The 13,969-nt window shown below is 47.3% G+C and overlaps 1 protein-coding gene across 3 annotated transcripts in view; it reads right to left on the reverse strand.

Annotated features, from left to right (window-relative positions):
- Positions 1-2,791: 2,791 nt before the first annotated feature.
- Positions 2,792-13,969, reverse strand: part of PODXL (podocalyxin like) — a 45,775-nt gene continuing 34,597 nt past the window's right edge. The window contains exons 2-9 of one of the 3 annotated variants that reach the window (XM_032483353.1): positions 13,036-13,608; positions 11,893-12,113; positions 11,528-11,599; positions 8,768-8,915; positions 8,486-8,547; positions 8,051-8,218; positions 6,694-6,895; positions 2,792-3,491 (exon numbers count right to left, since the gene is read on the reverse strand). In XM_032483353.1, the coding sequence (XP_032339244.1) occupies positions 6,698-6,895; positions 8,051-8,218; positions 8,486-8,547; positions 8,768-8,915; positions 11,528-11,599; positions 11,893-12,113; positions 13,036-13,608 (1,442 nt within the window). In that variant the 3' untranslated portion in view covers positions 2,792-3,491; positions 6,694-6,697. Of the gene's footprint in view, positions 6,896-8,050; positions 8,219-8,485; positions 8,548-8,767; positions 8,916-11,527; positions 11,600-11,892; positions 12,114-13,035; positions 13,609-13,969 lie in introns of all 3 variants that reach the window. The other 2 variants (XM_032483352.1, XM_032483350.1) reach the window with 2 other exon arrangements.

Raw genomic sequence — 13,969 nt, forward strand, 5'->3', positions numbered from 1 at the left:
CAAGATATCTCTTGTGTTTGATAAAACTGCTTTTGAAGTCAACTTTTTAAATGTTTACATACTTTGCAATTAGTATTTTTCTCTCAGGAAGGTGAGTTTTATTCAGGCTTCCAAAGACAGAAAATGATACATGGAGAAGGGCCTTGTTTTCCTCTGAAGCAGTGCTAAAATAAAGAAGTTCTAGTGGATCTTAAAGTTTCTGGGCAGGTTTCCATTTTTAAAGGACTCTGGTAAGTTATTTCTTTAAATGATAGTGTTTTTTTTTTTTAATCTACTGTTATTGACCAGCCCTGTTTTATCTGTCTTGTAAATTTGGACTTGTGTTTCCCAGGTTTTCTTTAAGGGGGACATACTTACAGGTTAGGAACTAGAAGAAAAGACTGAACTGAAATTAATTGTAGAAGAGATAGTAGAGAGAATCTGGAGATGTTGCAGAGTTTCAGAAAATTGTGGGTCCCTGTCCCCAAAGAAAGGGAAAGGGCTGAACCTTGAAAAGAAAATGAATTCAGAAGTATGCTGAAGATAATGGGCTGTTAGGGTTGAGTTGTGTGAGCTTTGCAGATAGACTCTCGGTAACAAGGAGCCCTCCTTCTGGCCCTTTCCATCTCCTGATCTGGCTCACGCTTTGCTGGCTCTGTATGTGATCCTGCATTCTACAGCGAATTAGTTGTCAACTGATTTTATTCAAAATAAGGATTATGTTTTCTCATTCTCCAGGTGAAATAATCCATCTCACTGCGTAGCTTTCATTTCTAGAGGTGCTTTGAGCATGGCTCCTAAGTAACATTTCTGTTTTCACAACAGGAAAGCATGACTGTGCAGTGATAAGGTAAGGAATTGGCCTTTCCTGGGTTAATCCTCCAGAGAATTAACTCAAAAGGATCTAAATGTGGATCACCACCTCCTCTCCTGGCTATCTTTGTCATCTGGTGGGAAGGTGGCAGTAAGTAAAGAGGCCTTTGTGTTTAACACAGTTGAGATGCCAGCTGCTCCCACGTCAAATGAGTGTGGAGACCTACCGGGGACTCTTCTCCCACCTAGGAAAAGCAAAGGTGGCTAGTTACATCCTTTCCAGAAACATTCTTATTACAGGGAAGAACAAGAGAAAAGTTACAGAAGTTAAAGACCACAGAAGTGATCTGTGGATCTGTCCACTGCTGTGCTAGGAAATTTTGATAGTTGATAAAACCCAAGAGGGGAGTTTAGGACACTTGGTAATCTCTATAGCATGTTTTATACACCTGCCCTCTGAAGGAGAGGGCAGGAGTCAGGAATCCTAGGTTTATTTCCAGATTCGCCAGTGACTTCTGTGAAGCACTGGACAGTCTCGACTCCCTTGCCTCACTTTCTCCATCTTGTAAGTAAATCTTGGCAGCAGATCCTGTTTGCTAGGATCCCAACTTTTTAATCTATAAAATGCAAGGTTGTTGAAAAATACTAGTTATCTCAGTATTTATCAGTACTGCTAATTATAGTACCCAGTCTTATTCTTTATTTACTTTTTTCCCTTGGGGTACAAAAGAAATACGTGGTTTGGGAGGGAGCTTGTAGGATGGGGGGCTATGAGTGACAGAGGTGTACAAATTAAACATGACAACTGAGAGTGCCTTTGGGTTGGCAGAGCAGGGAGCAGAGGGAATGACCTATTCAGGAAGAGAAATGGAGTCTTGGGTCTTTGTGGTCATGGTAAATATGAGTCCCTCTCTTAGAACAGTGTGGCCAGGGGCCTGCCTGAGTTCCTAGCACTTGTGCTCCTTTCTGTACCCTCGGCACGCTCTCGAAGCTAACCTCAAAATACCCGTGGCCCAACTCTGGCCCACCCTTAAGGGTGTTCACTGCCTTTCAGAATGAAGGGAAAATCATATTCTAACAGTAGTTACATGCTAGAAGTGTACTTTGTTAGTACTGGAACTCAAGCATTAATGTGGTATTGAGAAAAGAATGTAGGACTGAAGAGAGAAAAGATACAGATTCAAGGCCTAGCAGTACCATTTAAATAGCTGTGTGATCCCAAAGAGAATCCTTAATCTCTCTACCCAATTGGTACAGTGGTGACAATTCCTAAATAAAATGTGTAAAAATGTTTTGTAAACTGTTAAGAGGCCAGGCAAATAGAAGAGATAGCTGTACAGCAACCATGAATGTGGGCCAGATTCGCCTGTCAGTTGCCCTTCTGCGAGCTGGCCGTGAGGAAGCTTTCCCCTAGCACTGAAGAAACACACAGGTAGATGATACCACCTCAGGACATGAAAAGAATCAGAATCACCTTTCCTGAACCTCCTTCATCTCCACTGTGTGTCTAGACGGGACAGGCAGAGGCGGCTTCTGACAAGTAAATATCCTTTTATGGGCAGAAAAGAATCCTTCGCTTATATCTTATATTTTTGTATTGTCTTTGTGCCAGTGTTTTCATACCTGATCAGGCTTCAGCAGCCCCCTTGGGATCTTTGGTGGTGGGTGATTCATAGTTGTATCTGAGGCAGAAGCAGAGGGAAGGAAGAGGGTAAAATACTGATAAAACAGAGTTGTGAGGGAAAATGAGAGCCTCTGACTTATGTTCACCAGAGCAGCCGGATATAATCTGGAGAACTATCATCACCTTGAGGATCCTGTTTCCTTCCTTTCAGCTTCCGTGCTTCTCTTGTACCCTCTGGGCCTGCACAGTTAAGCAGGAGTAACAACAGCAGGGGTTACTGCGCTCACCGGAGCGCTTGATGTCTTCAGGGGCTTCAAGTGACAAGCCTTGCGCACAAGTGAAGAATGTAACCCAGTCAGAGCAAAATACTAGAGCTTGAACCAGCTTACACAAAAGCACTTTAATTGATAGTAAACAATTTCACAAAATATATTTTTGTAAGAAAATGTCAACAATTAAGTAGTCTTTATAAACAGGTTTCTCAATTCCAGTGTACTTTAGACCCCTGTCCACTAACACACATGCTTCCCCAGTGTCCTGGGCAAATTCTTTAACATTCACTAGTTTTTAAAAGACCCACAGCAAATACTAATCCCCTCCTTTCACTCAGTATTGGGTTTTCACCAAACCTGAGTGAATCAGCTAATGGCAGTGATGAAAGATATGCCACTGCTTTGCTCTCATCCCCTCTGCCTTCCTGTCTTGTTCCCTTTGATCCTTAGTCCTATTAATAGACAATCTATAGGTAAAAGCTCATTCAAAACTATTTCTTGGTAGAAAACAATTGTTCATTTAAGTCTTAGACCTAAATAACTCAGAAGCGTAGGAGACCAGTAGGGTGCCTATTCTTGGCTTCATGCTCTCCCTAGCCTTGCTGCAGGAGATCTGAGAAGGGAATTCTGGCCTTTGTGTCATTCTGGTGCCTGTCCTCCATTAACAGTCCTTAATTTCTTGATTTTTCCTGAGGCACACAGCATTTGGACAGTCTTCCAACCCAGGTTGTAATCCTGTTTCTGTCACTAAACATGTGATTTTGGCCAAGTCACTGTATCTTTCTGGGCTTCAGGTTCTTTTCCTGTTAAAAAAAAAAAAAGATTAGGTTCTAAAACCCTCTCCCTACGACTAGAGTGTCACTTTCCAACCACTGCATATGGACTCCAACCCTTACTGTAATGTGATGGGACTTTACTGGGGAGAGGTGAGGATTGTATTTAAAATATCTGTGATCATCAGCCTTTCTTGTATTTCGTTTTTCAACAAAGAAAAACAAAAACTTGTCATTTCTAGTAAAACAGACATTTACATTCCTGTTTAGAGGGAAAAAAAACCCATCTCTCAGCTTGCTCCAGAGTATATTCAAAGAAGTGCAGGGTGGATTAACATGTGGCTGTTGTATTTGCATTATCAAAATATATATATATTTCAGCATGAATGTGTTTTTCAAAGTTTCTCCAGTATATTGTCAAAAAGATAAAGCTCCTGAAGTGGCTTAAATAAACTTTCTGCTAGCTTTCTTTATCAAGAGGGGAAAGAAGAATCTTGTGTCCAGACCAGATTAAACCCATATCCTGTCCTATGATGCAGAGACTATTCTGTACCCTCTTCACAGCTGCATCTCTCCCCACTCACGACAGCGTGCTTCCCGCTGGATTTTGTCCAATCATCAGGCTCATGGTTTCTGGCCTCTCATGCAGTTCAGGGACTGGAATAAAGACTTTATCATCTCTCTTTGGCACAACCTGTTTGAGTCATGCTGAGTTCCTGACGGTGTTCCTCTTCTCTCCTCTCAGCCCTAGTGTGAACTGCCAGACAGTATTAGAGCCCAGTAAAGATGTGGGAAGATGACCTTGACAGGTACGTGGCTGTGTGGCCTTTGACACAGATGTCTAGTGGCAAAAGCAAGCCAAGGCAAGGTGCCCTAAAAGGCTAGAGCAATATAATTCGGATATACCAAAAGAACCTCTGAACTGGCCCAAAGCTTCTCAAGGTTGTCGTTGGACAGGGACACAGTCACTCCTCTGGACCAAACACAGTGTTTACTCTCTGTCTTTGCCAGTCTTCTCTCTCTCCCCGAGAGGCCTGGGGGTTGCAGCCTTTGATTGGTTTGCAGAGACACAGTTCATGTCTGTCTAAAGCTGGCAGGTGAAATGTGACCCAGAATCAGCAAAGGAGTAACAATCCAGTCTGGCCTCTGCCACCGTGGCCATGATCCCACTGGCTAGAAAGACCCAAACAGTGTGTAAGAAAGAAGCAAACAGATCTTTTCCCAGTTAAACAAGGTTTCCTCTATTTTTCCCCAAACTGGCATTACTCCATCTTGCCAACCTCCAAATACTAGAGACTAGAGAATCAGGGCAGATACTTTTAGACCCTTTTTAGCTTAGCATCTTCCCAGCTCTTGGGACGCTCACTGGGGCCCTACTTGAACCCCTGGCCTTCCTTTCCCCCTGGATACCAAATGGCTAAAGGCTACGAATAGGGAATCAGGTGGCCAAGGAAGGACATAGACATTGGTCTTCCCTCTAAGCTCCTCCCCTTTGAAAAAATAACCTATCCCAAAGCAGATAGCCTATTTTATCAGAACTACTGCAGCCTGGGCCTGTCATGAAATTTGGGGCGGGGGGGGGGGGGAGAGTATCTGGCTTTTTGCCCTGAAATGACCATTTTCATTTTCCTAAGCAGTTCTCCCTATCTTCGTAGTTGGTTCTAGGGAATTTATGTCCAAGAACAATAGAGACCATGGGCAAAGTTCAAAATTCCATACAGGATTCCCTCTTCTCAGAAAATTGGAGGAAATCTCACTATGCCCAGTCTTCAGGTGCCGTTTACCTGCTGAGCGCCCTCAAAACCCCTCCACCGGGCAGCATCAGCATTTTGTTTCCCTGAGATGCCACCAGAACCTGAAGGAGCACTGGGCAGCCCCGCTGGGAATACAGAGGAAGGGACACAGCAAGGCGTAGCTCTGTCCTCAGACGGTGAGAGGTTGCTGGGAATGGAAGGCCAGCCCCTCAGGCTGCCCCTAACGCACCACTGTTCTAGGCCTGTCTTACCTTGTGGCACAGGTACATGGGAATCTACCCAAAAGCCTCCCAACACTGAGCTTTGGCCTTTGGCAGTAGAGGCTGGATTAAAAACAACAACACTCTCAGCGACCTGCAAAGCCCCTGAGTTCCCTACGAAGTGGAGAGTAAAGCCTCTCCTTCCTGCTGTTTTAATCGATTGTCTGTTAAGATACCTCTCTGCTGACTGGGCCCCAAGAACCTCTGCCCTAAAGCTGCTCTTTCACACCGGATCTCAAGGGGATGCCCTAGCTTGGGTCTTCACCCCCAGTGTATCAGCTAAGCAGTGACAACAAAACTTTGCCTTCAGTAGCTGCCTGTGGATGTTAGCCCCTGCTGGGAACGGGAGGCCAAAGCAGCACTCAGGGAGCCTCTTCAAGGAGTGCCTTGGGGGGGTTTGCCAGGGCCCTTCCTGGGACTAAGGGTGTCCCCTTCTCTCTTCACCTGTAGATGGACCCTTGGGGAGACCTGTTCACACTGGTGTTGGGGGGGGGGGGGTTCAGTCCTAAACTCATTAAGCAAATGCCAGGAAACTAGAATCCAGAACAATGGGTTCAAGGTCATGAATGACCTGTGTTCGTCCCAGGGGCTCTGGGACAGAGTGGGAATAAAAACTGAGTGAAGGGAGCATGGAGAAGAAAGAGGATGGGACACTGGCAGACGAGGCTGGCATAGGAGACAGAAAAGGGGACCAATCCCTTCAAGTATCAGATCCCACTGAGACAGGATCTGGCCCTGCTCTCCCCTCCATCCTATCCACTGACTGGCAGCTTCACCCCCTGCCCAGGGCAGCTCTGGAGGGAGGGCACAGGTGACTGCAAGAGCATGGCATGGTGGGAATGAGCACTGGACCGAACGAAGGAATCTTTGTTTTCATCCTAACTCTTGTCACCCAGTGGCTGGGTGACCTTGACTTTACCCTCTTTAGGCCAGTCTGTGAAATGAAGGAATTCTACTAGCTCATCTCTAAATATGGCTCTTTCCTGATCCCCCAGCAGCACTGAGCTCAGGCACTAGTGGATTATTTTACGGAAGGATTCTAGACAGAATGTGTTCAACTTGAAAAATAAGGCCTGTGGGACTGGAAGGAGGGAGTCCTCCAAGTCTTGTCTCCTCCCCAGTCTTTCCCTCAAAGGGGAAGGATTTCCTCCCCTATCCAAATGGCACTTGAGGTGCTTCAGCTGGAGCTCTGTGCACTGCTGGAGGCCGCCCGCAGACCTGATTAGAGGTGTGTGTCTTCCTCCTCATCTAGGTCATCCTTGGTCAGGTTGTCCAGAGGGACGATCCAGCTGTCCCCCAGCTCCCCATTAAGGTTGACGACCTTTTTCTCCTGCATCTCTGATGAGGTCTCCATCACTTCCAATGTTGGATTGTCATGGTAACCATTCTCCACTGTCTGTAGCTCCTCTGTTAGTCGTTGCTATAGGAGATGACCCAAGGAAAAAACGAGTAATTTTTGAGGGAATAATGGAGTGAGAGTCATCTAGTGACCTGGACTGCTCCCTGGCTAGGTGAGTAAGTCCTCACCTAGTCCTTCCTCTGGGAGAGGCTGCTAGTGACAGCAGCCATAGAGGGCCGCAGCTGGAATATAGCTTTAATATAACAGCTGTACCTATAATCCAGGAACTCCAATTTGGTTAATGTGAGTAGTAGGTGCTCCCAGAGGCCATCCTGATGACTGGCCAGCCTCAGGGCTAGTCTATGAACTCGCCCAACATCCTAAAATTCCCAGCGCACCTTGCCTTTGCCCGGGTGGCAAATCCATGAGGTCAGTGAAAATGGAGTTTGTTCTCCACAGTCCTCCACTCTCCTCTTGCCTCCATACCTTCCCACCAAACTTTACACTCCAGGCCCCTGCCTTACCCCACTGCATTGAATTGGGAAGAACTTTAAGAAAATTACTTTCATCAGGCCATGTAACTGAGGACCTCCCTAAGCCTGAGCAAGATGGGTACAGCAGAACCTACAGCCATCTCTGCTGCAGACAGGAGCTGCCGGAGATAGTGCTTCCTCTCCATCTTTACCCAAGATACAACCTGGGTTGCACAGTAGAGTCCCCGGGAAGGTTTTAACAAATATACTAATCCAGAGAGTCAGTTTCAATTGGTGTGCGAGGAAGCTAAGCATCAAGCTCACCAGTGTACAGCCAGGGTAGAACCATGGGTCTGCGTGGAATTGTAATGAGGGAAGTGAAAGAACTTCTGGTCAGACAGGCATGCTCAGGCCCATTTCTATCAGTGGGTCCTCAGAGCAGCTCTGCAAGGTGGGTATAATCCCCATTATGCAGATGAGAAACCTGAAGCTCGGAGACCATATGATTTGCTCAAGGCCACCCAGATAACAGGAGGCAGAGCTAGGGCTTAAACCAGGTCTTCCTGACTCCAAAGCCCACGTTCTTCCCATCCACAATGCTGCCTCTTTAATTTTCCATGTAAGTTTCCATTACCTATAAGGGACGGCCTATGCCTATCAGAAAGAGTCCGTGGCCCATTCACTTCTCTCTAATATGGGAACAATGGGGTGAGCATCATCTAGTGACCCGGACTGCTCCCTGGCCAGGGGAATAAGTCCTCACCTGGTCCTTCCTCTGGGAGAGGCGCTGGTGGCAGCAGCCATAGAGGGCCGCAACCAGAAGCAAGAAGGATGCCATGCAGACAATGGTGATGATGAGGGGCATGCTGAACCGGTCCTCAGTCTCTTCTGGTGGTCCTCGATCCCCCAACGCCATGTTAGTAACTCCCACCTGGCCGAGAAGGAGAAAGTTACGTGGCAGAGAACAGGTTCTGGGGCACCCTCTCTCAGAACTACCATTCACGTCTGAGCTCTTCTGCTTGGGGTTTGGTGGGGCCTGTTCCACCACCCTGCTGCCCCCTTATCCTCCTACCTTCTAGATACTTGCAAACTGGAGGTTCCTTGACAATGAGAGAGATGGTCGAGCAAGGTAACCAGGGACTTCAGAGGGACAGGCTCCTAACTCAGTCTGTCCCAGCACAGTGGGGCATCCACTTACCCCTTTTAGCGCATCCCATTTATTGTGCAGCAGTTCATACACATCCTTGGGAGAGAATCTTTCTGAGGGGGGAGAGGGAGAGATGCGGCTTCAGTGGTCTAGCTCAGAGTGACATGGTAAGGGACAGAGGAGGACATACTGTATCTCAATCTCCTGAGTGGTGTCTCTCTCTCAGGTGGCTGGGAGTTGACAACTGACCCATCCTTGTGGCTCCTGAGCAGCCACCCTCTGCCCTATTCCCACCCCACATTGGCCTCAATCCCCACCTTGCCCTCAACTCACTGCGAATAGTGACTTCTTTGATTTGCACTCCTGGGAAGTCTATAACAGGTGCCAGCCGAACACAGCACTCATCTTGAACTAGGCTGAAGGTGGCATTTGCCGCTTGGCACAGAAGTGTGACCAATTTCTCATTGAAAGGGCTTGCCTCCTGTTGTGGGGAGACCACAGGTGATTTCTCAAGGATCATGACATTAGCCAAGGCTTGTGGGGCTGCCCTTCGCAGCTAAGGTCAGATGTGAACATATTCCCTGCTCTAGCCTCAACTGGTGCCAGTCCCAGGCCTGCCAGAGTGGCGAGTGATGTGCTGTCCTCCTGGGCCAGCCCCTGCCTCCTCTGCCCCTTGCCGATCTCATCCCCAGGTCTCCTCCCACCGTTTATCTCGTCCGTGGTTGAACAATACCATTCGCCCTAGTGCTTCTTTCTCCCTCAAATCTCTTTAAGGATCATGACCTGATTGCCTGTTACCACCTCTCCCTGAGGAGGCACTGCCAGTGGGGAAGACACCAGTCCCACCTGAACCTGCCATTCACCAGCCTTTGGTGCTGAGTTCAGAAACCTCATGGGGGTGGGGTGGGTAGCCCTGACTCTCAGATCAAGTTTATCTATCCCAAAGTTGAAAGGTGTGCCCGTTCCCTGGGCTAAGACACTGAAACCATAAACAGGCTGACAGGGAGAAAAGCGAGGCCATCACTGAAGAGGGGAACTTGGGAGTACCTTGAAGATGCACATGAGAATATCTTAGAAGGAAGCTTTCTACATTTCTAAACAGAAATGGCCTGGCTGACATGGCTTTAAGGCTGAGAGTGAGGAAGCAAAGTGCAGGCTGCTTTTACCCAGTCCTGCCACGTCATCCAGAGGCACCCCAAACTGATGTTTCTCTGACCAGTTTTGGAGTTAAGGATACCAGGATGAAGAAAAGAACTCTTGGTATGGCCTGCCCCACAAACTATTCCTTGGGTTTCTACCTGGAATTTCCTTAGGCTTACTAATTTCGCAGCCTGATATCAGGTAAAGAGCCAGGGATTTCCTCTTTCCATTTATAACAAATGAAAAAAAAAAAAAAAGCTTCTCATGACCAAACACACCCCTGCCAAGTTTCAGCCAAAAAGAGAGCCAGAGGAAAGCCTGGGCAAGCATCAATTTGATTCCTGCCTTGTCCAATAAGCCCAACCCCAGGGGAACACTGCTCCCTTTTAACACCCCAGTCTATTTTTATTTTTAAACATTTTCTAATTGAGTTATAGTCATTTTACAATGTTGTGTCAAATTCCAGTGCAGAGCACAATTTCAGTTATACATGAACATACATATATTCACTGTCACTTTTTTTCGCTGTGAGCTACCACAAGATCTTGTATATATTTCCCTGTACAATCTTGTTTATCTAGTCTACATACGTCTGTCAGTATCTACAAATTTTGAACTCCCAGTCTGTCCCTTCCCACCCCCCGCCCCCTTGGCAACCACAAGTTTGTATTCTATGTCTATGAGTGTTTCTGTTTTGTATTTGTGTGTTTTTTTTTTTTTTAGATTCCACATATGAGCAATCTCATATGGTATTTTTCTTTCTCTTTCTGGCTTACTTCACTTAGAATGACTTTCTCCAGGAACATCCATGTTACTGCAAATGGCGTTATGTTGTTGGTTTTTATGGCTGAATAGTATTCCATTGCATAAATATACCACATCTTCTTTATCCAGTCATCTGTTGATGGACATTTAGGCTGTTTCCATGTCTTGACTATTGTAAATACTGCTGCTATGAACACTGGGGTGCAGGTGTCTTTTTGAAGTAGGGTTCCTTCTGGATATATGCCCAGGAGCAGGATTACTGGGTCATATGTTAAAACCCCAGTCTAAATGCATGCTTTTCTATAGTTCACATGGAAAATTCCAGCATGATGGACACTCAAAACAACTGCAGAAATTACACGTGGCCTCAAAGAATTATAAACCCAAGTTCACCATCCTTTAGAAACCATATCCTGTCCTAATTCTAGGGGTGTTTGCTAAAATAACCACTGACCAGAAGAGGGCAGCAGTGAGCCATCCATTACCAGCACTCCGCTCTCAGCTATTTACTAAGCACTGCAGCAGACATCCTGGGACTAAAGCCCTTAATCCTAGGGAGACTGGCAGTCTCAAGGCAGTGGACACACTGCTACTCTTTCTTTTATGCAAATGTATTCACACACGTGCTGACACCATCTCCCCCAAACAGTACAAACACGTATCACCCTGCCTGGAAGAAGAAACTGTTGACAATGGTTCCCCCAGATTAGAGGGAGGCCATCATATAAAACATGGACCAGGAAATATAAAAATATATAAAACCACAGACTATTAGAACAGGGAGAGCTAGGCAGACTAAGCCTTTCATTTTCAATTGAGGCCCCTGAAGCTCAAAGAGATCGACTTAACAAAGGCACACCCGGAGCTAGAAGCAAACACGAACCAGGACTGGGGTCTCCAGGCTCTCAGACACTGTGACGTGGAAGCCCAGGAGAGCTGGTACTTCTGGCCCTGCAGCAGCCCTGTGGGCGGGGCTTCCCTTAGTGAAGTCTGAACCTTGCTTTGTCCCTCATGAAGATGGAAAGGGACTACGTCCTACTAGGAAAAAACAATGGCAGGAAAATGAACACATCTCTCTGCTCCTTTCTAGAAAGAACACTTCATTCCCTTCTACCTTCTGTGACCCTGCTGCTAAAGCACATTTTGGGGTGTACATCAGGGTGGGGCTCAGATGAGCACGGTACTCACACAGCTAATGGGTGTCGAGAGGTTCAGGATGAGCATCTTCTCTTTTGGCGCTTCAGGAGACTCGCACTGTATCTGCAAGAAGCCACTGGGATTAATATTAATGGTCAGGCTCAGCCTGACTAGATCTTGTCTTTGACTCCTCCCTCTCTCCCTCCCTCCCTGCCTCCCCTGGGAGATCCGGGCAAGCTGTGGGCGTGGCCAGCTGGAGTTTCCGAGCCAGGTGTGTTATTGGCTATCCCACTGTCTAAGCCAGAGACAAGGGGTGAATGACGATAGCTCCTCACAGCCCCGCCAGGGACCCTGGGAAGGGAGGAGTATAAATGCTCTTCCCGGAGTCCCTTCTCTCCCAGGCTGGGCTCTCTTACCTTTGCCCCACGTACTGAAACTACTGAGACAATGGAAGGGGTGCTGGAGCCTTGTGAGGCAGTTGGCATCAACGGAGCGTTGGAGCTTGTGGGTCCCACGACAGGTGATGAGGTCGCAGGTCCCAGTGAAGAGCCTGTAGGCTGCAGAGCCGCAGAGCTCCCAGTGACAGCTGGCATGTTGCTGGAGGTGTGCTGAGTGCCGGGTGAGGAAACCTGTGGTACTGTAATTGGGAAAATGAAGGTTATGAGAAAAGGTGAGTGGTGCCTTTAACAGAAAAGGAGAGTCTCTCTCGTTCTTAGTTTTCTGAGGTTCTTTAGTCTTATCCCCTACCTAGACCACCAGCTGAAGGAGGCAGGCTATGAGGAAGAACAGGCAGACATGAAGCCAGTCCCGTAGCATCTCACAGGAGGCGCAGACTGGATGAGCCAGTGCAAGGGAGAAGTAAGAAGAGGAATGATGATGTCAGCAGCAGAAGCTGGCATTAACTGAGCGCTTACTTCTTGTGAGGGTCCTAAGTGCTTCAAAGGTTACTTTCTTTCTTAATCCTCACAACAACCCTATGAGGAAGGTACCATAATTATCCCTATTTTATAAACAAGGAAACTGAGGCTCAGAGGAGCTCGATGAACTGCCTGACATCACGTGCTAACAAGCAACAGAACAGGGATCTGAATCCAGGTTTATCCAACTTGGAGCCCTTCCTCTTACTGCAGGATATGACCATGCTCTTCCAGTGTGGCCGTCTGCTGACCCAGCATGCACCCAAACTACCTGTGGAGTGCCTCACAATGCAGATTCTCAGGTTCACGCCAGAAAGTCTGACTCAACAGACCTGACATGGCTCATGATCTTGAGGCACACGATCCATCAGTGACTTTTGAAATTAATTTACAGGATTAAGACCAGCACTTAAGAAAAGTAAACGTTCAACTGGACAAGTCAAAACACTGAGCTCACATCAGAACACACAGCCCTCTTGCCTTTGCTCATCGCTGAAATGGGAAACAGGCTAAGTGTAGGTGGCGCGCGTTCATGATACTTAACCCACAGGGTGAATCTCCATCTTCTAGCTGAGCAACCATATAGAACATAAGTATTTGAAAGTTTTTCTGCTTGAAAAAAAAAAAAAAGGCATTACTTACCTGATGTGGTCAGCATCCCCTGAGTTGTGACGGTGGGACCCGCCACTGGGCCTGAACTAGCAGCTGTAGTAATTTCCTTCGGTCCCTCGGAGGAGTTCCCTGAGGGCTTCGAAGGCACAGGGACCATGTTAGACTGGGGAGTGCTTGCAGGGGTGGTCAAGGAAGTGACAGCAGTAGTGGTGTCTGAGGGTTTACTTAGATTTTGAGGTTCAGAGGCTGTCTGAGTTCCTTCCTTAGTGGTCATGCTGCTTGTGGTCACACTGTGGTTACTCTGGGTTCCAGATCCAGTTGTGTCAATTGAAATTCCATTCTGGCTGCTTATGTTTTCAGGCTTCATAGAGACAGTGGTTGTTTTGGATTTAGTAGTGTTGTCTGAGTCTGCTTTGTCACTAGCTGTTGTAGTCGTCTGTTGCTGGACTGAGGTGTTGGATGTTACAGGTACGCTTCCACTGGCCTCTGATAAATTCAGCGGTTTTTCGACGGATGATGAAACTTTATCTCCTTCGGTTTTGGTTAGACCCTCACTGGATGCTGAATCTGTTTGGGATACTTCTCCATTATCACTGGACAAGGCTGTTCACAAAGATAACACCGAATCAAGTTAGGGTTATTAGCTGAAAGTTCTCGCTACACTTCTCCAGCTCGTCCCTAGGATCCAGAGGCCTGGCTCCCACCCCTGCCATCTGTCTTGGCTGAAGGTCTTGGTCCTCAATGTGCCCAGATCTTTCTGGGCTTCAAGAAGCCTCTAAGAGGGAGGCTGAGAAGGAAGCAGAGGAAGTCAAGGGAAACCCCACCGAAGAGGAGGACTAAGCCACTAGTCTGGCTGCATGAGGGATGCTGCAGTGGCCTCTCTGCCCTCCCCGCCCGCCCCACCAGGAACACGCCTTGCAGCTTCCACAACCCACCACAGAGCGAGGCCGACGAGATCACCTCT

Source organism: Camelus ferus, chromosome 7 (assembly GCF_009834535.1).
Source record: "Camelus ferus isolate YT-003-E chromosome 7, BCGSAC_Cfer_1.0, whole genome shotgun sequence".
NCBI classification, from domain to species: domain Eukaryota; kingdom Metazoa; phylum Chordata; class Mammalia; order Artiodactyla; family Camelidae; genus Camelus; species Camelus ferus.